The sequence below is a fragment of the Rousettus aegyptiacus genome, unplaced genomic scaffold, assembly GCF_014176215.1.
Source record: "Rousettus aegyptiacus isolate mRouAeg1 unplaced genomic scaffold, mRouAeg1.p scaffold_m13_p_10, whole genome shotgun sequence".
Lineage (NCBI taxonomy): Eukaryota > Metazoa > Chordata > Mammalia > Chiroptera > Pteropodidae > Rousettus > Rousettus aegyptiacus.
Window position 1 is genome coordinate 437,590 of NW_023416285.1, and position 23,140 is coordinate 460,729.

Consider the following 23,140-nt stretch of genomic DNA (forward strand, 5'->3'; position numbering starts at 1 on the left):
TTGTTTCAGAAATAAGCATGAAATGTGAAACATAAGATGGTTTAATGTGAAAATCTTATAATTAATGAAACCTACTTTCATTTCTGCTTTAAAAAGAATAAAGGGACTAGTTGGATTTGAAAGGACGAGAATGTGAAGTGTTTGAGACGAAACGAGAGTCCCGCGCGGGTCACCGGGGCCAGGGGCGAGGGAGAGGACAGCGCACAGGCCCTGGTTGCCCGGGTTTTCCTGTTCGTTATTGTAAACACCCTCCCTTTCCTCTTCCGATGGAAAACCGGGGTTCCACGTCAGGACTCCAGCAGCTGCTGCTCTGTGGAAATGGGCCCAATGGGAAGTCGCTGGCTGACAGGCAGGGGTGGCCTGCACACACTTTGGCCACGTTGCCACGACATTATGACGAAGGACCAGTGTCACGAGGGACCACTACCAGGAGGGCTCGCTGCCTCAAAGGGTGGCAGGCGCCCAGTCGCCCACTGACACGCCTCTTGCGGGTCCCAGCCCCGGGTGGATCCGCAGCCGGCCGAGTCTGTCCTCCGTCCACCCAACTGCCAAGCGCTCCGTGCAGCCCGCGGGGCGGACGCCGAGGGTCGTACGGGCGCGAGCAACTCCGGCCTCCGTGCGGCCCAGCCGAGAGTTCAATGAGGGAACTACCCAGCTGCTCGTCCCGCTGATTGGCTGGACCGGAGGAAGGCCGGCGGTGATTGGCCCGGCCGGACACCCCTCGGCACGCACGCCGCCAGACCGGTGGGCTCACACGATTGGTGCAGACGCGTCGCCCCGCCCCGCCCGCACGTCACTACCCGGCGTGCCGCGCGGCGCTTCCCCTCCGCCCGCTAATGTTTTGGCCGATTCAAGATGGCGGTGCAGGAGTCGGCTGCTCAGCTCTCCATGACCCTGAAGGTGCAGGAGTACCCGACCCTCAAGGTGGGTCTGCGGGCGCGGCGACCGCGCCTGGCCGGGGCCTGGGGCCGGGGCCGGGCCCGCGGGGGGCAGGGAGGGGCGGGGCCCGGCGGCCAGGCTCCTGGGGGTCTGTGGGTCTGGGGGTCTGTGGGTCTGGGGGTCTGTGGGGTGTGCAGGGTCGGGCTTTCCGAGAGCGCAGGCTCTGCGGGTGTGGGGTTCCATGGGGCGGGGTGTTCGGGCCCGCCTCCCGGGGTCTGCAGGGCCTGTGGGTCTGTGGCCCGGGCTCCCCGGGTCTGGGGTCCTGCGGCCGTGGGGATCCGCGAGGCCGGGTGTGCGAGGTGTGTGTAGAGGGGAGGGTCGGGCGCCGCGGGGGCTGTGGGGTCTGGGGCCTGCCGGTCTGCGGGGCCGGCTGCCCAGCGCCAGCCCGCCGGGTGTGGCCTGCGGCCGTCGCTGCCCCTGTCCGGCCCGCGAGGTCTTCGTGGCAGGGCCGGGAGCGAGTCCGCCAGGCTCCCCGTTTCGACCTCCGGAGTCAGATTGTGGTCTCTTCGTCTTACTAAGCGTGAACTGCACCAGTGACAGCCCTCGGGATAGGCAGGCTGGTTACTTTGGAGGCTGAGATGGAGGCCGGGATTTCCCGGGCGTGGGGTCGCGGGCGCCGCGTTTCCTGGGCGTGGGGTCGCGGGCGACCAGCCAGAGTGCCCGACCTGACTCGTCGTTGGTGTGCAGGTGCCCTCCTGAGGTTTAACGTCCGAATGTGTTAGTGTTCTGGCCTCCAGTCGCTGAGGGAGGTTCTAAGGAGAGCTCTAACGATCTAATGGGAACCCATTTTGCTGGGCGTCACCAAACCTGAAATACAGCTTTTGCCACTTGGTTGCCGGTTGGGTGACCTTGGGTGGTCATTTAGCCAAGTCACATTCCATTAGGATGAAATCGCTGTTCCTAGAAGGGCCTGCACTTGCTCCTTACCTAGATAGTAGAGGATTTGATGGTGATTGACTGGAATGAAGCACCTGGGAATAAATCCCTTAAAAGGTCAAGGTCATAGCTTTTCCAAGAGAGCTGTGGCTGAACCTTAGTGATTCTGGATTCTTTTCCTAGGGGGCTGGGGACTTTTCCTCTCCTCACTGTAGGGCCTCAGTGTCCCTGTCCACCTCGGTGGTGACCAGTGGTGGTGGGTACAGTGTGGCTGGGTTGCTGTGAGCTCTGAGCCAGCCTGCCGGGTTTGAATCCTGCCTCTGTGTTCACTACTTACTGGGAGACCTCAAGCAGAATCCACAACTGCTCTGAGATCATTTACTCCTGTCAAATGTAGGTAAGCGAGCACCGATGTCACCTGAGTGTGAAGTGGGGACTCATGTTAGAAGGTACACGGCTGAAGTCAGCTGCCCTGCTGTGGGCATCGACACAGGAGAGCAGCAGCCCGAAATCTGCTCCTCCACAACCAGCAGTCAGTCGGCGCTCTGTCTGGGCACCCCTTTGATGAAGGAAGGGACGCATACCAGGCACCTGTTTGCAGGACTCCTTGCCTGAGGCCCCCAACTAAGCATCACCAGGGTTGGTCTTTAGCCCTCCTCCCAACTCCCAAAAAAAGGAGGCATTGTGAAGTAACTGTAACTGCTGGCCTTTTGTCTCACCCAGTCAGCATTGTCATTTGAACTGACAGACAGGGTTCAAAGGTCAGAACTGTGGTGGTTTGTCATTTTGGGTCCTGGTGAATGTGGGCAACATCAGGCAGAAAAGGATTTCTTCTTCAAATCCTCCTCTGTTGTTTCATAATCACGAGTGTAACTTGAGTTCAGGTTATTAAACAGCTTTTGATTAAAATCGTCATGCAGATACACAAGTAAAGAAATATTATAATAAATGAGCTTGCCAGATTTAAAAAACGTTTACTTCTTTTCTAGAATGATCGTAAAAGCAGTTTCTGCAGTCAGAGGGGCTCCCCGCACCATTTCCCCTCCCAGCTTGTTTAGAACCCATGTAATAACTCCTCTGTCCTGTTGACATACGTGTCACTGCTGAGTTAACAGTTTCCCTAGTTTTCAGGATAATTCCTAGTGGATAATGAGGAGGTTTCCCTGGCTAGGGATTCTTGACTTAGAGGCGTTTGTCAGCATAGAACCTAGCAGAGTGCGGGCAGAGCTGTGGGGCGCAGTGGTGAGCAGTGTCCAGACACAGGTGTGGCAGGGTGGGGGGTACAGTTTATAGGTCAGGAAGAAGGGCCAGGGGCTCAGGGGCTGGGGTTCTGGAAGGTGCTTCCTGTGCTTCTCTAGTCCAGAGCACGCTGTCCTGCAAGGTGACAGGGACAGGCGTGTGCTAGACCAAGTCCCATCCAGTGAGACCTGGGACACGCCGGAGTCCTCACTGTTCAGAGGGCTGGTGCCTCTGCAGGGGGTCCCCCAGCCTGGGGGCGGGGCGGAGGGCCTGGCGGCGCTTCCACACGGACCTCCTGCGGGAGCAGAGCTGCTCCTTGGGTGCTCACCGGGCACCCGCTTCCTGGGCGCCCCATCCCACAACGGGCTGCGCTGGCACCGGCCTCCCTTGCCTGTGGGCCGGACGATCCTCTGTCATGGGCTGTGCATTGTGGGACGTTTACAGCACCCCCAGCCTCACCCACCGGATGCAGGAGCATGTCCCCCACATATCTCCAGACGTTGCCAGATGTCTCGGGGGGGGGGGGGCGAGATCACCTCTGTGAGAACCCTGGACTGGATCTGGCTCTCCAGAGCTGATTTTATGTCCTTATTACAAGGGGCTGGTTCACCAGACCCGCCCTATGCTCTGGCCGCATCTTCACCCCCAAACTGCTGGCTGTTGTCTGCTGTAGGTTGTGCCTCGGGCCTCTGTTGGGGGCAAGGACAGGCACTCGGGTACCTAGCCCACCAACTTAAACTGGAAGCTTTGTTTTAACTTTGTTTTTAGAAGTATTTTCTGACTACAAAATTAATTTATGTTTGTTCTCCAGATTCTTCTGCAAATCCTCCAACCAGTATTTCGGTGTGTTTCTGTCTCTTCCCTTCAGATAGCTGAAGTAATGCAGTGGCACAGAGACCTTTACCACTGTTTGAGTGGGAGTCTGCACAGCCCAGGAGAAGGGGCCTGGCATTTCCACCGGGCCACCTGGCTCCGGGTCCTGGTTCCTCCCTGACTCTCACCTGGGCCCACCTCCACCCTTGCCTGGTGCCTCGTCTCGGTGCCTCAGCCAGGGGTTCCCCAGCTCGGGGATTCCCAACGTGGCTCAGCTCAGTCCCCACCTCCTCGCTGTCCTCTCCTCCTCACGGATGACATGCTGGGGAGCATGGAGCATTGTCCCTGACGGGGTCTGTAGGTGACGACTCCACTCCTGTGTCTTTGAGTTCTCCACGGGACTGTTTAAGTTTCCTGGGGACAGTCGTTGACCAGGGACTGCCCTACAGTTCAGAGCCTGGATTTGTGCTTGTCGTAGAAGTCCCAAGTGACTTTCAGGCAGTTTTCCAGGATTGGCCTCAGCTGGATTTGGGGACCGTGCATTCTCCCACTTGAGACTCACCAGTAGGCGTGAAGTTGGGCTTTGGTCCCAGGCCTGCTCCGTGTCCTGGAGAGTGGCCAGGTGAGGCCTCGGCTGCTGCTTGCGTGAGGGTTTGGCATGTGGCACTAGAGACAGCCCCCGTGTGTCCCTTCGCCTCCTCTCCAGGCCTCCACCAGGTGGGCCTTCGTGCTGTCCGGTTCCTGCCTGGAGCCTCGCGATCCTGGCCCACCCAGGGCACCACTGAAGCTGCCGCCCGCGGACCCCGCCCCCCACCCGGCAGTCGCAGCCCCTGGTGGGTAGTGACCCACACGCTGAGACTCCAGCCGGTGCACCTGCCTCCTGAGCCTGGGGTGTCCCAGCGGGGCGGGCCCGGATGACAGAGGGTACCCGCTGGCCACAGGCGGGGCTATCTCTTCAAAGTATTATTTAAAACAGACGTCAAGTCAGGAAAAGAAAGGGCTTTCTAGCATCCAGTTCTCGTGCCGGATGGGCTGAGCCACAGCACTAACCCTAGCCCTGGGCAAATGGCAGCAGCGGGCAGGGGACCTCTGGCTTCAGGGTCTGTCATGGCCCTGGGAGCTGACACATTACATCTGCTGTCTTAGTGTCCTCGCGACTGACCCGGAGGCGGGTCCCGTGGGTGCCTCTGCTTCCCAGTGCATGATGGGAGGTGCTAGGGTCTCCCGCTCGCTAGCAGCCCTGCAGCCTCTGAGCACCAAGCAGTGCTGAGGGCGCCAGGATGTCGCCAAGCAGAAGACAAGGAGGGTCCCTTCTGAGAGGGGGCCGTTACATGAGTGGGCACAAACACAGGTCTTCGCAGACCCTAACCCATCAGCGTGACCTCAGGGAGCCCCGGGGTCCCCCTCTCTGTGAGGCAGCCCCCTCTTGGTGCCCCTCTGCTCCCTGGTGGTACCCAGGTGCTTGTGGCCCAGGCCCCCTCGCCGGGCTCCTCCCAAGCTCACAGCCGCCACGCACCCTCTCTCTGAGGCATTCTTGCTGTGACCTCTCTGTCTCGGTGACCTGTGTCACCTCGTGCTGTGAGAACCCCACCAGTGCCTTCCCGTTAGAACCGGCGACCGGAAGCACATCAGCTTCCTCACCCGATCTCGGCAGGGGACCGTGGCACGTGCAGGTCTGAACTTTGACCTCGCCGCCTTCCCCAGAACCCCCCGCCGGCCCCCAAGACCTTGTCCCTGCTCGCGCAGCCCGGGCGTCCTGGTGAGCACAGGCCAGCACCTTGGTGTCAGCCTTGACCCCTCCGTTCTCCCAGCTCACACTGGCACCCCGAATGCCCTCTTCACCCTCCATTCAGTGTACCTGAGCCTCGCTGTGTCCCCCGTCACCTCTCCCCTGCCACCATGCCCAAGACCGCCACCTGTCTGGGCCGAGGGAGAAGCCTGACTGGGCTCCTGCCCTGCCGTGCCCGGCAGCCACACATCGCGGCGAGGCGCCTTCTGTGGGGCGCTCCCGGTCTTCCCGGGGTAGAGGCCGCAGTTGTGGAGTGGCCCCAGGCCATTTGCGACATGGCTGCCCTTCCGCTCCTCTGCGTCGCCCGCGCCGGGGCCCTTCCTCACTGCCGCCCCCCTGCGGCCGGCGTGTTCGCGCTGCCCGGAGCTCGCCCCGCAGCCGCCCCCGGGGCTCCGCTCGGGGTGGGGGGGCGCCCTGCCCGCGGAAGCCCCCCCTGCGGCCTGGCGGTCCGCTGCGTCGTGTCTGAGCGCGGGCGCGCAGCCCCGTGGAGCCAGAGCGTGGCGCGCCCGGAAAACACGAGCCAGCTCACCGGGAGCCCGCCGCAGTTTGGGAGTGAGGCCCGGGCCGCGGCGGGGCCGTGGCCGCACGTGCACACTGCGGTCACCGTTCTGCACGCCGGCCGCAGCCTGTCCGAGCCCGTCGTGGGGAGTCCCCGAGCACGGGGACCCGACGCGCGGCCAGGCAGCGAGGTGGGCGCCGTGGGGGAGACACCGGCTTCTCCAGGACGGCCCGAGGGGAGGCCGGCAGCGTCCGAGGCCGCCACGCGTCCGTCTGAAAACACTGGTGACAGCCGCGGGGCGCCGGGCGCGGCCTGACACCAGAGGGGGCGTGGAGCTGCGGGGCGGCAGCGCCGGCTTCCGTTTGTGTGTTTTGTCTAAAAGTGAGAAGCGAGCCACGGGTCGCGCCATGGGGGCCGAGGGCGCTTGACCGCGAGGAGCGTGCCCCCCCCCCCCCGGCCCCCGCCCCGCCCCCTCTGCCATGCCGGTGCCGCTGCTGGGGGCTCGCTTTGTTTTCCGTTTCCTGCCTCTTCTGGAATGGACCGGTGGCACGGGAAGGTGTCCGCAGGTGAGCTGGCGGCTGAGACGGTGGAGCGAGCCCCGAGCGGAGCGTGCAGGGGCCGCCGCGCCCCCCACCTCGGGCTTCCCCAGCGGGGCGCTCCGTGAGGGCAGAGCCTGCTGCGCCGCAGCCCCTCAGGAGTCGGCCGGGCGAGTGTGGCTCTTTCAGAAGCCTGTTTGAGCGGGGCACGCTCAGCTCGGGGCGCATGAAGCCACCAGGATTGCGAGACTGCCCCATGCCACACGCCAGAACACGGGACAGCTCCTCGGGGTGGAGTGGGGTGTGCACTGCCATTCGGGGCTCACGGCAATGCTTTAGAAGATGTCGCTGGCGTTGTGACATGTGTTCAGAAACCTCTTCTGAGGTTCCTTAGTTGTGAAAGATAAAAGGCCTCGCGGATGGGGGAACCTTTCCTTCTTGTGCTGGTAAAGATGGCTGAAAACATGAGGCCGACGAACGAAGATGCTTTTCTCTGTCGGCGGCCAGTCTCAGCAGAGCCGCAGCCAACACGGGGAGGGGCCGGGGACACGCTGGAAAGCAGACGGCGCTGCGGGGCACCGCGGGCACACGGGGCGGCGTGCGGTGCTTCCTCCGCGTCTCGGCTGGCACGTCTGCCGCATCGTGGGCACCGGGTCCGCTGCGGAAACTGGGAGGGTTACTTCTCGTGAGTCACCGAAGGGCACGGACGGGCGCGCGGGGGCAGAGGCGGCGTGGGCGAGCTCAGGGGAGGGGCCCTGCGGGCCCAGAGGCCGCGGCGCCCTGTCCCGGGAGCGCTGGGCGGCTGTGCGTCTTCGGTAGAGCCAGAGAAAATCGAACCAGGGCTGAGACGAAAACGAATGTTTACAAACCCGCCAAACGTGAGCCTTGAGGAGCTGATTCAGATTGATGAGGAAGATCTGAGGCTTCTCCCCCCTGTGGGGTGTTGGACAAGGGGCACAAACCGAACGTGGAGAGGGAAAAGCGTGTCGCGTGGAACCACGCGAGACGACCAGTGGGCCTGCCGGCTTCTCCGTGCGCTAGTGCCGCCGAGCCCAGTGCGCGTGCGCGCTGGCGTGGGAACGGAAGCTTCTGGGCCCGGCCAGTGCCAGGTTGACCGAGATTTTGTCGAGCTGTAGGAGTTCCTGTTCTGCATGTCCGTCCTGCCTCAGTTCTGTGGTTCGCACGTTTTCTCCCATTCCTAGGTTGATTGTTTTGTTGGCTTTACAGAAGTTTGAAGTTTGATGTGGTCCCATTTGTCTGTTTTTGATTTTGTTGCCTGTGCATTTAGGAATATATTTTTATTTTCCCTGTTTTGGAACTTTCCAGTCATGTATTTCCATTTACATAGGCAGCGTCTTTTCTAATTTTCCCGCTGTCTTTTTGTTGGTCTGACTTTAATTCTTACTGCTTTTCTCTTCACTGCTGCTTCCTGTGTCTCCCAGCGTCTTACCCACATGGGTTTTATAATTTTGTCTAGCTGAGCACCGTCCTTGAGAAACTTTCTTCCCGGAAAGGGTCTTGTGCGCGCGAAACTCGGAGCCCTTCATACTCCAGGGGGTCTTGATTCATTAATTCTTGATTCTGCCCTCGTTCTTGGATGAGCACCTGGCTCAGTGGTGGATCTTTGTCCCTGGAAGTCCACCCTTCGTGTGGCAAAGGCCTGTGAGGGTGCTGTGGGTGACCCGCAGCAGGGGGCTTGGGAAAGGCAGGGGAAGGAGGGGCCGGGCTGCGCACCCCCAGCGGGCTCCTGGGTCGGGGGCTGCTGGTGGCACACCCCAGGCTCCAGGCGTGGGCCACACTGGCGGGGACAGTGGGACAGATGGGGGGGGCGAGGAGGGCAGGCGGCAGAAGCTGGGGGTCTGCAAGTGGAGCCCCGTGGAGCACGTGGCCGGGCTCCGGGCCAGGGGCCGGGGGAGGTCCGGTTCCGGCGTGAGGTAGTGGCAGCACGAAGTGCCGGTCGGGGCCATTCGGAGGTGAGCGGATGGGGGTGAGGGGCCGGCTCCGGCCGGGGGGGGGGGTGCTGGAGGGACAGGGCATGTTCAGAGTAGGGGCTGGGTACCGGTGATGGGCCGAAGGTGAAATGATAGCATCGCCTGCTTCCTTTTGGGATAAAATTTGAAAATGGAGCTGGCCTTGGCATCTCCCCAGCTTTGCCGTCAGCCCTGCAGGTCCAGGGACAGTTCGTGTCTGCGTGTGGCCCTGCGGGAGCGTGCGTGACCTCCAGTCGGGTCTTTTGCGGGTGTCAGTCAGGTGTTGGTCAGGCATGGTCCGAGAACCAGCCCCCTCAGGGAGGCAGGCGTGCCCCACACACTCTGCTTCCTGGTCCAGGTGCCCTACGAAACACTGAACAAGCGCTTTCGAGCTGCGCAGAAGAACATCGACCGTGAGACGAGCCACGTCACAATGGTGGTGGCCGAGCTGGAGAAGACCTTGAGCAGCTGCCCTGCCGTGGACTCGGTGGTCAGCCTCCTGGACGGTGTGGTGGAGAAGCTGAGCGTCCTCAAGAGAAAGGTGAGTGCAGCGCGGCCCCTGGCCTGCCCCACTTGTCCTGAGGAGAGCTGTCTCTGCGGGAGCGGGGACGGTGGGGCCTGTGGCCCAGCATCCTTAGCCTGGAGTGTCCCAGGCCCAGGTGGCGGCCGAGGCTGCAGCAGATCAATTTATTATTTTTAGAATTTCATCTCAAACAGCAGGTAGGGCTTCTTGTCTCTGGGAATGGTAGATAGGGCATTCGGACCTATGTCCATGAGAGCAGCCCAGAAAGCGTGCTGGGACATTTTAAAACTTATTGAGCATGTCAAAGAGGTCCTGAGGAGGAAGGGCTCACCAGAATTGGGGGGCAGGGTTGTCGCCGCTGCCTGGGGCGCTGGCTGCCTGAGCACAAGCGAGCGCCTTCTGGCGCCTGGTGGGGGCCTCTGGAGCGTGGGCCCAGGAGCAGACGCCCAGATGGCACCGCGGCCCTCCCGCCTGGCGTGGCGCTGGGCAGAGTGGATGTAGATCCGCCGTGAGCATGTGAATGTTCGAGCACAACACCAAGCACGGCGGAAGGAGCCAGGGGCACAGGACACCAGGACCGAGGCGTATCAGAAGGGGGGGGACACAGGCTTCAGGTACGGACGCGATCAGGCCCCCTCGAGTCCCGTGTTTAAACGTAAATAACAGCATGAAAATACTCCTCGATAGCAGAATGTATAAAACGTGATTCAGATTTAAAAAATAAAATTTCTAAAGTGAAAAGCTCCGTTTGCTTACAACAAGCATTCGTGGACTGAGTGTCAGATGGAGCTGCAGGGAGGGTCAGTGAGCTGGTGGGGGGTACTGCAGTTTCAGAGGCTGCCGCAGAGACGTGGGACAAAATGCAGGGGCGGGCGCGGCGAGAGCAGAGGCAAGGCTGCCCGGTGTCCGGGACAGGGCCGGGGCAGAGACAGTACAGGGAGAGGGGCCCAGGGGTCTTCAGAGCTGATGACAGTCACCACCTCAGACTGTGGGATAAAAAAACAAACCTGTGTAGGATTTTCACACAATGGAAGGGAGCAGAAACCACGCTAGTGGCCAGAGAGCCCGGTTCTGACAAGAAGCAGGTGCCCGACAGCTGCCTTGGGGGCAGTGGTTGGCAGCCAGAAAGAGCGAGGCATGCTGGGGGAAGCGAGGGTGGGCAGAACCCCGCCGTGGGTCAGGCGCGCAGTCCTGAGCCACAGGCCGCCACCGGCTGAAGCTCCTCAGTCGCCCTGGCCACTTCAGGTGGCTGGCAGTGGCCGCTGGCTCGGCAGCGCAGGTCCAGAGCGCTGCTGCATACCTGTGTGAATTTTGACTTCAAGGAAAGAAGTCTTAGAAAAGGTGGACGGTCACCTGGTAGCGACAGGTGGTTTAATTAACCCAGAAGTGGCCACAGGTTTGAAGGCAGGTAGGTGTCCAGGCAGCAGAGCTGCAGCCTGCAGGACCCACGGCGGCGCCGGGGTGGGAGGTGCAGGTCCACACCGTGGCGCGCGTCCACGTGCCTCTGTCGGACGGGCGCCAGCGGCTTTCCCGCCCGCGTGGGCAGGTGGGCGGCCTGGCGGCCCCCGGCCTGAGCCGTCTGTGTGCGCCCGGGCAGGCGGTGGAGTCAGTCCAGGCGGAGGACGAGAGCGCCCAGCTGTGCAAGCGCCGGATCGAGCACCTGAAGGAGCACAGCAGCGACCAGCCGGCGGCCGCCGGCCTGTGGAAGAGGAAGCGCATGGACCGCATGATGGCGGAGCACCTGCTGCGCTGCGGCTACTACAACACGGCGGTGAAGCTGGCGCGCCAGAGCGGCATCGAGGTGGGCGCCGCGGCGGGGCGGGGCTCCGCCGGGCAGGCGCGTGTCCAGCGCTCCGTGCCCGGGTGGGCGCCGGTGCAGGAGCCGCGGGGCCCGCGCCCTGGGTGCGTCCTGAGGCCGGGCGGTCGGTGGCTCTGCGGAAGGGCTGCTCCGCGCGGCCAGGGCGCCTGGCCCGGCGGGGTCGGGTTCCTCGACTCACTCCCCTTCTTCTCTACAGACCTTTCTCCTTCCTCTGGCCTATTTAGCTGGGACCACCAGCTCTGCTGTGGGGCTGTGGTCCCCCTGGCCAGTGTCCACCATGGGGGTCTCACAGCCTTCAGGGCTGCCTGGACCACAGTGTCCGCCCCTACTCCCTGCTCTGTTCTTGTCCAGATCTGAGGCGAAGTCCATGTCCCACACTAACTAAAAACCCCATTTTGACACCTGGTGGCCCCCTCTACAGAGAACACTGTCTTCATGGCCCTCACAGCCGGGGATACCTGCCTCAGCCACTTCTCTGTCTCGTACTGGGACCCCCTGAACCCGCTCCCCCTCGCCTCGGCCAGTCTGCACAGGGCCAGCTTCTTGGGCCTATCTGCTCCCCCCTGTGCCCCGCTCATGTGCCCCAACCTCAGCTGCACACCCAGCATGAGACCCCAGTCCCTGGGAGGGGCGGCCTCAGGACCCCTCGGTGCTGAGCGCGTGCCCTTGTACAGGTGTCCACAGGCCCTGGCCGTGCACCCTCACCCCACTGCATCCCGTCTGGTGTCACCATCCTAGTCCCAGTCCCCAGGCTGTGGCAGGGCCCCACCCCCACCCCGCCCCCCCGGCAGGCTCTGCCTCTGGTCCACTGGTTCCCCCCCACCCCCGCCGAATTTTGCTTGTGACACCATCCACTTGAGCACCTGTCCTCCCTGAGCCGCCCACAGGCCCCTTCAATGTGGCCTTCACACACAACAGAGAGGGGAGCTCCTGCTTGCACCCCGGCCTGGGCAGCGAGGCCACTAGTCCCCGTCAGATGTGCTGCCCAGGGGTCCCTTCTGCCCGTCCCACTGGCGCTTCCCGCCCTGCACCTGCAAGGGAGTGGCCGAGTGCACCTGTGCGCCCCTCCTGGTCCTGAGTCCTGTGTGCTGGGGCAGCTCTCTGGGCTCGGATGGGCCTCCCTGAGGGTGCCGTGTGCATGGCTACGCAGGAGGGCTGTGGCCGTCTGAGGGGCAGAGCAGCCTCTGGGAGACTTGAGGCAAGGCGAGGCTTAGAGCAGTGGGCGGGGAGGGTCCAGGCTCGGGGAACGCAGTGCACTGGGAGATGTGGGATCCCCCTGACTGAGAGGCCGGGCAGGGCTGAGCGGGGCAGTTGCTTTAAAGGGCTCGTCTGGTTGTGAGGACTGGAGAATGGGGACTTGGAGTGAGCTGCCAGGCCATGGCCAGGGGGACAGCGGTCAGGTCCCGGACGTCCCGTAATGGCGCCACAGACTTTCACGTGGAACCGCAGCTTCACAGCACGCACGGAAGCGCAGGTTGCTTCTGGAAGCAGACGTAGACGTGTGTTGCGGTCATTCACCAGAGGACGCGATGAAGGGGGAGTACCACCCGCCCAGATGCGGCCGAGTGCCACCACAGTCGTGGAGAATGCCACCGGCATCGTCCCCGGCCCTCCTCATGGGAGGTGACGATGCCGGCATCTCTGCGGGCTGGGAGGGCACCCGGTTTTCAGTTTTGTGTGCGTTGTGCACCTCGGCCTCCTTCAGCTAGCTGGTCGACTGGCTTCGTTGTGACTCCCACAACCAAGGGTCCATGCACGTCAGAAGCCATCAGCAGGAAAGATCCAGAAAGATCAGGCACTGAGGCTGTGCGGCTGGAGGACATTCAGGTGGACTGTGAGGTGCAGGCAGAAGAGGCCTCCTTTAGGAATTTAGAGCAAAACTGGAAAAGATGGAAAATAGCAAGAGAAAGGCAGACCGGAACCTTGTCTAGGAGACCCAGCATTTGCCTGTAGTTTCCAGAAAAGAGTGGAAGAAAATGGCAGAGAAAGGGAGAGGGGAGACACCATCCTCAGTAAGCGGGCGCTGCGTAGGGTGGTGCCACGGAGCTCGTCAAAGTCCCCGTCAGGATGCCAGGTGCTGGGAAGCTACAGCCTGCAGGCTTGGGGACCACGGAGTGCCGGCCACATACCCAGCAGCATCTGGCCCCTCTCCCCCTGCCCTGGCGGTCAGGACACAGCCCTTGGGTGGCCATGCCAAGCTGCCCGCTGTCAGGAGGGGCTGTACTGAGCCAGCAGCACTCAGGGCCTTCCCCAGCACTGACCCTGGTGGGCACACGCCTTGGCCTTCACGCTGCTGCCCTTGACCCGGCAACCACCTGGTTCTGCAGGGGATGCCGTGCTGGTCCACAGCAGCCATGTCGCGGAACCACGGGCCGACGGCGGTCCTCCTCGGCCTTGCTGTGCATGCCCGCATGGCACTGCAGCCTCGTTAGCCACTGTGTGTTTCTTCACGTGGATGCACTGACTGGCTATTTCAGATAGAAGAGCAGGTGCCTGCCTGCGGCGGGACGTCCACGTACAAGCTGGTCTCCTGGTGCGTTCCCCTGAGGGACCTTGCGACCTTTCTCCAGCCACAACTGCCGAGAGCTGGACACGGCCCTGGCTGCTGGATGTGGCCAGCTCTGCACTTGCTGTGCCAGTCAGACCCTGGGCCACCTTCACAGACGCGGTGGAGACTGTGGGCAGGAGAGCTGAGTAGCCCTGCGCTGGGCAATGCCCGGTGGCTGTGTGCGATGCCTCCTGTGGCCCGCAGGCCCCGCCCCCACCCCAGCAGAGTGGCTGGCTCTCGCAGGATCCAGATCTTTCGTGTTGGATGGCCCACCTCTCTCTTCCAGATGGGAGAGTAGTTTACCCTTTGAAATCAGTTTTCTCTAAATGGCTCCCTCCCTCCTGACACTGAGTGGTCATCATCTTGCCCCATGGGGCCAGGAGGTCCTGCCTTGCGGGCTGTACCTCACTTCTTGCTGGGACCTGTGTGTTCTGGGTACCACATGGGGCCCCCAGCTCTAGCAGAGGTGCAGTTGAGTGGGTGGAGGAGCGTCACTGTGGTGCCTGCCCCTGGCGGGGTCCCCAGGGCTCAGCAGAGTGGCCCAGTGGCCCTCCCTGGCCATCCCCTCTTAGAAAGCTCAAGTTGAAAGAAATCTCATAGGGAAATAACAAGATGAGGGGATGAGGCGATGGGGTTTCCAGGTCTTCTTGTCAAGGGCGGAATGGGGGGAGGCTTCTGCTTGTGGAGGCCCCAAGGTCTGCTGGGGGCAGGGCGTCCCCTGCAATTGGGAGATGACATTTATGTACGGCACAGGCCTGGCGGGTGTGTGCCCCTCCGTGCCCGCGGTGAGCTGTCCAGGTGGGTGCGCTAGTGGCCAGAGTGGCCTGGGGTTCTCTGGCAAGGTCGAGCACCCCCAACCCGTCTGCTGGGCATGGGACTGCTGGGCAGTAGGGAGAACTCCGAGCAGGGGGCAGCAGGGTCAGGGCTGGCGGCAGGCTGCTGGGAGAGGCCGAGGGCCCGGCAGGTGGCGGGGCGGGGGTCCAGGCCTTCCAGCGCTTTGAGCTTTGAGCACTCACCCGCTTCCTTCCCCTAAGGACTTAGTGAATATCGAGATGTTCCTGACGGCCAAAGAAGTGGAGGAGTCGCTGGAGAGGCGCGAGACGGCCACCTGCCTGGCCTGGTGTCACGACAACAAGTCCCGGCTGCGCAAGATGAAGGTGCGGCTTCGGGCGGGGCGGGGCCTCCGGCGGGGCGGGGCCTCCGGCGGGGCGGGGCCTCCGGCGGGGCGGGGCTGTCCCGCAACGAGGCGCCTTTCCCTAGTTGGTTCTGAGCCCTTGGGATCTGGTCGTAGGCTAGGGTGGTTGTTTGGTGTGTGGGTTTGGGGTGTTTCTGGTGGTGCACCCTCTTCTGCCTTAGGGTTTGGACCAGTGTTCTGAGCGTGAGTTTGAGGTGCCATCCATGGCAGCCGCTGCTGGGTCTGAGCGGGGTGCACCCCCATGCGCATCACAGACTTGGGACGCCCCGCTCCCCCCCCACCCGCAGAACCACAGAGGTCCAGGCGGGGATGTTCGTCTGGCTACAGCTTTGCTTTCACCCCACAGCCGTTTAGAAAATGGGCCTTAACTTGCAGCCGAGTGTAGCTATCCTGGAGGAAAGGTGTTTTGCCGTGGGGCTTCTAGACACGTTTAGCACGTCACCTTCGTGCTCCGTGAGGGATCTGTTCTGCTCTCTAAGCCGAGCTCCTTTAACCCCTCCCCGGTTGAGTTTGTCTTGTGCACATAGTGACCAGCCAAGGGTGACACTCTCTGCCACTTAGGGCCGCCAAAGTGAGCATGACGCGAAGCCGGGACGGAAAAGTAGAGTGGCCAGTGGCTCCCCTAAGGAAAGTGAGGATCTTGGTATGGAAACCATAAGAGGAAAGCCAGAATTGGTACGTAACACTCGCCCCGCTCTCCTGCTCCAGCCCCACAGCCCGGACCCCAGCGGGAACCAGGTCGGAGGGAAGTGGGCTTCCCAGACCCATGGCTGCTGGGCAGCGCGCGGTCTCAGGCAGGGCCTGCAGCCCATGGGCAGGCGGGCGGGGCCGAGTGCGCCGTGGCCGTTGACCCTGGGGTACGGCAGTGCACGCGTAGACACTGCCCGAACAGACGGGCGCCTGGCTGCTCATACAGCCTGTGTGTGCGCGCGAGCTCACGCACACGGTTGCACACACAGTGGGGAGGGAAGAGGAGCCTGGGGGGCCCTCCGGGAGCCAGCGGGAGCCCTCAGACCAGTCAGGAGACTCCCGAGGAGGAAGGAGGCTTTGAGACCCATTTCACGGAGCGGGAAGGTGCTTCTGAGGCAGTCGTTGTGTCCAGGTAGTGGCCGTTGACTGAGGTCTCTAGACGCTTGAGGGCACGGGCTCCGCGACCCGTGATGGCGCCGCGTGTCAGCCTTTGGTGCTCGGGCCGGCCCTCTGCGGCGGTGGCGTGCACAGAGTCGACGCCCAGGCGTCAGCACGTGTGCACACGAGTTCGCCTGCCGTGGGCTGCAGCCAGCCCCCACCCGGCGTCAGCGGGTCCCGTGCTCTAAACGAGAGGACACAGCGTCGCCAGTTGTCCTGCTCGCTGGCCGATGGAAGAGCCGAGTTCCTGTGGCGCGTCGTCAGCGTTAGGATGAAACCGCGTTGGAGACGTGACTCAGGCCCCAGGGTGTTTGAGAGTCAGCCCGGTGGAGCAGGCAGCCGCGTGCGCCCCTGCTCAGCTAGGCCTCTGCAGTAGAAGTGTGGCCATGCGGTGCCTGGTGGGCAGGCGGGGCCTCTTCCCCCGGGCCTGGCGTTTGAAGGGACCACTTCCTCTCCACCGGCTTGTGCCATGCCTGCCACTCAGCACATGGCAGCCGCCCCACTGGTCGGGGACAGGGGTTGGGGACAGGCAGGAGGTCCCAGCGGCTCTCTGCCCCTCTGCCTGGCCAGCCGGGGTCTGGGCAACAGGTCAGCACACTCTGTCCCAGTGTCCATGGGGTGGGCTAGGCCTAGGGAATCACTGCCGAGCCACAGGGGCTGCATGCAGCCTGGAGGCTCGGCCGGAGAAGTGCACGTGGTTGGTCAGCGTCACGTTTCAGCTTTGGCCGGTGGGGGTTGACTGACTTGCGGTGGTCAGCTCTGTGCACGCTGGGAGCTGGTGCTGGGGAAGCCCCGATGACAAGAGCGAGGGCCCGAAGGTTTGCTTCCGTCCTGTTGCTGCAGTGTGGTTCAGCTTCCTGTTGGAAATGTGGAGTGCTGACTGAGATCACGTGGAAGATGATACAGCTTAAATCACTGCTCCCGTAACGGGGTCCAGGTTTTTGTCTTAGGTTGCAAAAGTTAGTTTTGCCTGCTTGCTCCTGTTCCCAGCCACAGGCGTTTTAGCCCAGACTGGTGGGTAGCGCCAAGACCTCAGCCAGCGTTTGGGCTTCTGTATGAATGACCTCGTGGGCTGTACATCTCCCATGCAGCCTTCGGACGGACTGACTGTTTGTCGCCTAGAGACACAGCCGCCCCAGGCCCCGCGCACACCTTTGGCCAGTCCCAGGCTTCTGACCAACCCTCACCACCTGCCCACCCCGCCTTGCCCGCCAGCCCCCCTCTCCCGGGCCTTTGCAGGGGTTCTCCCTTCTGTCCAGAATGCTCTCCCTAGGTGTCCGTGTGGCCCCGCCCCCAGGAGGCCCCACCCAGTGGTCCCTGCCCCTCCCACCGGGCATCCAGGCCTCAGCGTGGGGTCTGGCTTGTCTCCCCGCATCAGCCCCTGGCATGGTGGGATGGACGAACAGGTCAGGATGGACGTGACTTTGATTGTGTCGTTCTGAGGCCCACGAAGGTTGGTGACGGAGGAGGAAGCTGAGTGAGCACCATGTGCTGCCGGCGTGGGGAGGCACCATCCTCCATGTGGTCACAGCTTGCTGGGAAGTTGGGTCCAATGCTCTCTGTGAACTGCTGGCTCTGCCAGCCTGGTGGGGACTCCCGGCTGCGCCCCCCTCTGCTCGTGCCTGTCAGGCCACCCAGCTCTTCCCCAGGTGGCCATGCTGCTCCCGCCAGTTCACAAGGCTTCGCTAGGAGAGCCTGGGCCGGCCCAGGGGAGTGCGGGCAGCCGCCTGGCTCCAGGCCCCCGCCCCCGTCTCGTGGGGGCTGCCGCTGCGGCGGCTGAGCCTTGCTCTCTCCCCTCAGAGCTGCCTGGAGTTCAGCCTCAGGGTCCAGGAGTTCATCGAGCTCGTCCGGCAGAACAAGAGACTGGACGCCGTGAGGTGCGTGCTCCGTGCGGGGGCCGAGGTGGGAGGCTCGGCCACCCGCGTCTGTGCCTGGGACTGAGCAGTGGGCGTGCACCCCGTCTTCTCACTGGGAAGCGCCGTGAGCTCCATAGCCCAGGAGTGTCCTGATGTGGTGGTCCTGCATCAGGCCCCAGGGTCCCCAGGCTGGGGGGTTTCAGGCGTGCTCATTGGAGAGAGCAGTGACAGCACACGGAGCGTCCTGGGCCCCTGGGCTTGTCTTTGGGCCAGGCCATGGCATTCCAGGCGGGGCAGGGATGCTGGCCGTCACTCCCGCTTGGCCCGGCGTCCCCAGAGGAGAGCCCCCAGGGCAGGCGCTGAGCGTCTCCCGGGTCCCGCCACAGCCCGAGGCGGCCCCTGCAGTGCCGCTGTGCGGCCTCGGCCCCGCCGAGCATCCTGCCTGGTTGGACCTTGGCCCTGAGCCCGGGCGAGGGCCACGAGCGCAGTGAGCGAGGGTGCCTCGTGGGGCCGCCTGTCAGCAGTGCAGCCGCGAAGCTCAGCCCACAGGCTCCATTTCTCTCGTGTACTTGTCCTGTCTGACTCAGGTCCGGCCACCCCAGGACGGTGCTGGCCGGGGAGGGGCGGCCAAGAGCACGGGTGGGCCGAGGTGTCCGCGAGGGCAGGAAGGACAAGCGTGCGGGCGCAGGCAGCGTGGCATCCTGTGTCCAGGGCGTCCTGCGTCAGGATGGGCGGTCACTGCAGGCCGGGAGGGCTGGACCTCCTGGTCTCCTGGGGCCGTCGGGTGGCGTCCAGGTGCCGTGTGCAGCCCTTGGGGTTCGGGGTCACTGGAGGGGCTCGGAGGGGCCCCGTGTGGTTTGGGTGCTGCCTCCAGGCGTCTCCTCCCTGGCGCTGCGCACTCAGCGAGCATGTCGTGCGCTGCCCCGTCCCTTTGAGGGGTGCGGATCGCTGCGCCTCTGAGCGTCCGGGTGCGGGTTGGACCCCGGTGAGCCGCGTTCCTGGTGGACCCTGGCCCAGGTCACTGAGTGCAGACTATGAGCTCAGGTTCTTGAAGTCGAAATGCAAACTTAGATGAGCCAAAATGTTGTTTTCTAGACACGCACGAAAACACTTCAGTCAGGCCGAAGGGAGCCAGCTGGACGAGGTCCGCCAGGCCATGGGCATGCTGGCCTTCCCGCCGGACACGCACGTCTCCCCCTACAAGGTAACCGGGGCCCGCGGGGCTGCCCTCGCACAGTCCAGGGCGCCAGCCAGGCCGAGCAGGCCTCGGCCTGCCGCGTCCCTGTTTTGCTGTAGGGAATTAGGGTCGGAGGCGCTGTCAGTGGTTTGGCCTGCAGGCGCATGCCCGGGCTCGGTGTGTCGCCTGCTTCCGCCCCTCCTCCGCGTCCCCGGGCCATGCCTTCGAGTTCTCTCTCAAACAGGCTTGCTGCCTTTGGCACTGTGGACAGGCCAAGGACGTTCCAGATCCCCAAGTCCTGCTCCTCTGGACGAACAGTCCGACTTATAGGCACTCGTGTTCCCCTGTAAATAAACACCGAGAAGCCGCTGCACCTTCAGCTCAGAAGCGGTCCAGGGGGGCCTCCGGGAGTGCAGCCCCGGCCCTGTGCCTGCCACAGGGGCCGCCCGCCCCTGCTTCCATGACAGGTCACCGGTGGCCTGTCCCATCCTTTTCCCACCATCATCTGAAGACCAGGCGCATCACATCTGTTCACGGCAGTACAGCCCACTCCCCTGCCTCCGCCTGTCATCGACCCGAAGCCGCTTCCGCGCTGCCGTCCTCGGCACGCCACACCCACTCCTGTGCGCGCGTTTGTCTCGGCCCCTCCGGCTGCTGCACAAAACTCCACAGACGCACGGAGCAGCAGCAGCCAGCCTCGCACGGTCCTGGGGGCTGGACGTGTGAGGCCAGGCGCCTGCATGGTCAGGGGCACCGCTGCTGGTTGCGGGCTTCTCTCACGTCCTCTGGGAGTGAGGCTGTCCACTCTGGAGCCACGAAGCTCAGTGCCCTCCTCGCAGGCTGGACCCACCTGTCCTCTGGGCTGGGGGCTGCTTTCTGCCCGGGGTTCCTGCGGCCCCACCCTCCCCAGGGCTGTGGGCCCCTGCCCGGTCGGGCTCACGTCTTCTGTATGGCACTTCTGCACCCTGGCTGACCTCACAGCTCCGTGTGTCAAGTTGTCGGTCGGGTCACGGGGCTCTTCAGGAGGGGTCGACGCAGACGGACGGGTTCGTGGGCCCGGTGCTCCTCGTCCTGCCCTGGAGAAGACCCGCTAGGAGCGTGGGAGAGGCCGGCCTGCTCTGCGGCCGAGGTGCAGGCGGGGGGCCAAGGCACCGTCCCCTGCCCGGGGAGGCCCGGTGGTGGCCTTGCAAGGGCACCCGCCACACCCCCAGCAGCCAGTGTGGGGGGTTCCCCAGCGTCACAGCTGTGCCCACCATGCGCAGGTGCTGCCCACGGCACGTGGCTTCCTAACCCAGTGACGACGGCTTGAGAAGTTAGGAAAACTGAAAGAGAAAGACCAGGGTGCACACGGGTCAGCCTCAGTCCAAGCAAATGGCGAGTTAAGGGCCAGAAAGGTCAGAGCTGAGACAGCGCCGAGTCCTGGAAACAAGAGCAGGAGGCGCGGGGGGCCGCGGGGGGCCGGAGTGCTTGGATTGTCACAGTGTCACCATGCACACGGAGCAGAGCCCTCGTTCTGGCAGGGAGTCCCAGGCGGGCCCGGTGTGTCACGCACAGCAGGACAAGCAGTGTCGAGCGAGGCGGCCCCCGAAGTGTGCAGCCGAGGGAGCCGTCACGGCAGAGCAGGCCTGGGACCAGGGCCCCACCTGCGGACTGGGCTTGGCTGCACGTGGCGTTAACACGATTCTTTCCTGTGGGCGCTGAGGGGGCCGTGTACCCTAAACACGGACTCCGAGGGGCTCGTGTGGGCAGCACTGTCCCCACGGTGGGCCTCGATGCCCCTGGCTGGTATCGGGGTCCGCTTGCGAGTGTGTCTGCTTCCTCCTCCACAGACACCTTTGTGTGTAAACCTGGCGACTTCAGGGCCAGGTGTTAGCAGACGCAGGTCTCGCTGCTTTCTAGAATGAGGATTTTCCACTTAACCCTTAGTGATATTAGCAAGAGGCTCCAGACCTCGTTCTGGGCTGAGCTGTCCTTCCTGCCCACTGAGTCCTGCCCATGTCATGAGGCCACGGGCCGCCCACCCAGAGCGTCCAGCTGGCGGGGGGCCAGCCTCTGGCTGGACGCGTGGTGCCTCGGCCCGTTGCCTTCGACCCGCGGGGAGGCGCTTTCCTGCGTCTCCTGCCGCCGGAGGGTCTGCAGCCCCTCTGCCCTTCTCTGTTCCAGGACCTGCTGGACCCGGCCAGGTGGCGCATGCTGATCCAACAGTTCCGGTACGACAACTACCGGCTGCACCAGCTGGGCAACAGCTCCGTGTTCACCCTCACCCTGCAGGCCGGCCTCTCGGCCATAAAGACACCGTATCCTTCCGCAGCCTGCTCTCCAGTCCGGCCCGAGTCTGGGGCCCTGCGCCCCGCCGCCTTTGCCCTCTGTCATGCGAGGGGGCACTGCTCCCGCCCGCCGCAGACCGCGTGGTCCCCTGGTGGGGGGGTCTGCAGAGATCCACCCGACACACACCCTGCGTCTGGTCCCCGTCGCTGCTGGGTAGACGCGAGGGTTGTTGCAGAGTGGCTGTGTCTCCTGACAGCGGGCCCCAGACACAGGAGCTTTCCCGCACCGTCCCCGGGAAGCCTCTGGGGTGTCAGTCGCTCTGAGCCCTGCCGTGCTGTGGCTTGTCTCCTTGGATGAGCTCATGAGGTGGCCCCATTTCCCGCAGAGCAGATCCTCTTTCATGGTCGTAGTGAGGCGCTGTAACCCCAAGGCCTGGGGCCCTGCGAGGGCTGTAGTGGGCCCTCTGGGACTGCCCCTCCGCTCCTCCCCTCAGGACCCCTAGTTGTTGGCCTCTTAACCGCCATCTGACGCCAGGCGCCCTTGGCAGGCCTGCTCATGACGGGCGGGTGATTGTCCCCGGCCGCTGGTGCCCAGCAGAGGGCCAGGGCGCGTCCTCTAGCTGCAGCTTCTCTGGTGTCCATGGTGATGTCCCATGGAGGGGGGCACGCCCGGGCAGGCAGGGGTGCCATCCCCGCCTTCCTGGCGTCTTCCTGCTGAGCGAGTGGCAGCGAGCAGCCCTGCCCCCGTCCTGCCCTGGCCCCCACCACCCCGACGCTTCCTTGACCCGGCACAGGCAGTGCTACAAGGGGGACGGCAGCTCCAAGAGCCCCGACTGCCCTGTGTGCAGCCGCTCGCTGAACCAGCTGGCGCAGCCGCTGCCCATGGCCCACTGCGCCAACTCGCGCCTGGTCTGCAAGATCTCGGGCGACGTGATGAACGAGAACAACCCGCCCATGATGCTGCCCAACGGCCACGTCTACGGCTATAACGTGAGGCCCCCGGGCGGGCGGCGAGCAGGGCGGGGAGGCTGCCAGGGCCTCGGGAGCAGCTCCTACAGGTGGCGGCTCAGCCCCCAGCCACGTGGGGAGGGGCTCTGCCTGCAGGAGCCGCACTCGGAGCTGCCTTGGCCCTGACGCCCAGTCTTGTCTTCCAGTCCCTGCTGTCCATCCGCCAGGACGACAAAGTCGTCTGCCCACGCACCAAAGAGACCTTCCACTTCTCCCAGGCCGAGAAGGTGTACATCATGTAGGCTGCCGGCGCCCGCGGCCCTGTTTCCTGCGACCAAAGACCCGTGAGCGACGGCAGATGCTCTTGGGAGGGAGCGAGGGTCACACGCTCATGCGCACGTGAAGACGGCCTCGATGGGCGGGCTTCTTGCCCTGAGTCAGCTCTCTGATGCTCTGAGGACTTTGGCCCGTGAGAGTGATTTCTGAGACCGGCCAACCGCCGAGGGGTGCGCGGAGCACCTTGAATGTGGGAGCCAGGGATCCCTGTGTCCTCCTCGGTCCCCCCTGTTGCTGATGCCGAAGCCTGGGGACAGGCTGGTCCTGCACCGTGGCCTGGAGAGGGGGTGGCCATGCCGCACCCCCTCAGTGACGCGATGCAGGGCCACAGGGCACGAGGACTGCCGGGCTGCTGCCAGGACCCTGTGCCACGGCCGCCCCGTGCGCCTGAGGCCGAGCGGGGTCGGCGTCCCGCACACAACGCGCTGGCGTGGTGTCCGCGGGGCGGGTGTCTGCAGAGGCCTCTCCGCCTGGCGCCCTGACTGCAGATCCCAACGCTGTTTGCTGCGGAAGCCGACGGTTCAGATCGCCAACGACGACTTTTCGGATCAAGCGACCATTGTAGTTGACACACCCGTGTCGTAGAGGTTTGTGCTCAGTGCTTATTTCTGCATGTCCACGTGGATTAGCCAATAAACTGTAAGCGGAAAACGTGTCAATAAAAGGGTTTCTATTTCTCCTT

The 23,140-nt window shown here is 63.7% G+C and overlaps 1 protein-coding gene across 7 annotated transcripts; it reads left to right on the top strand.

Moving 5' to 3' along the window:
- The first annotated feature begins 799 nt into the window (after positions 1-799).
- Positions 800-23,140, top strand: MAEA (macrophage erythroblast attacher, E3 ubiquitin ligase). 7 transcript variants are annotated; one of them, XM_016159296.2, is made up of 10 exons: positions 800-924; positions 9,020-9,202; positions 10,782-10,985; positions 14,586-14,708; positions 15,308-15,421; positions 17,675-17,751; positions 18,826-18,934; positions 21,071-21,204; positions 21,969-22,164; positions 22,329-23,140. In XM_016159296.2, the coding sequence occupies exons 1-10, from the start codon at positions 856-858 to the stop codon at positions 22,422-22,424; spliced, it is 1,305 nt and encodes a 434-aa protein (XP_016014782.1). In that variant the 5' UTR covers positions 800-855; the 3' UTR covers positions 22,425-23,140. The 7 variants fall into 7 exon arrangements, 6 of the variants coding, with proteins under 6 accessions (XP_016014782.1, XP_016014784.1, XP_036083277.1 ...); XR_001598703.2 differs by lacking the exons at positions 21,071-21,204; positions 21,969-22,164; positions 22,329-23,140 and adding exons at positions 19,152-20,036; positions 20,170-21,064; XM_016159298.2 differs by lacking the exon at positions 17,675-17,751.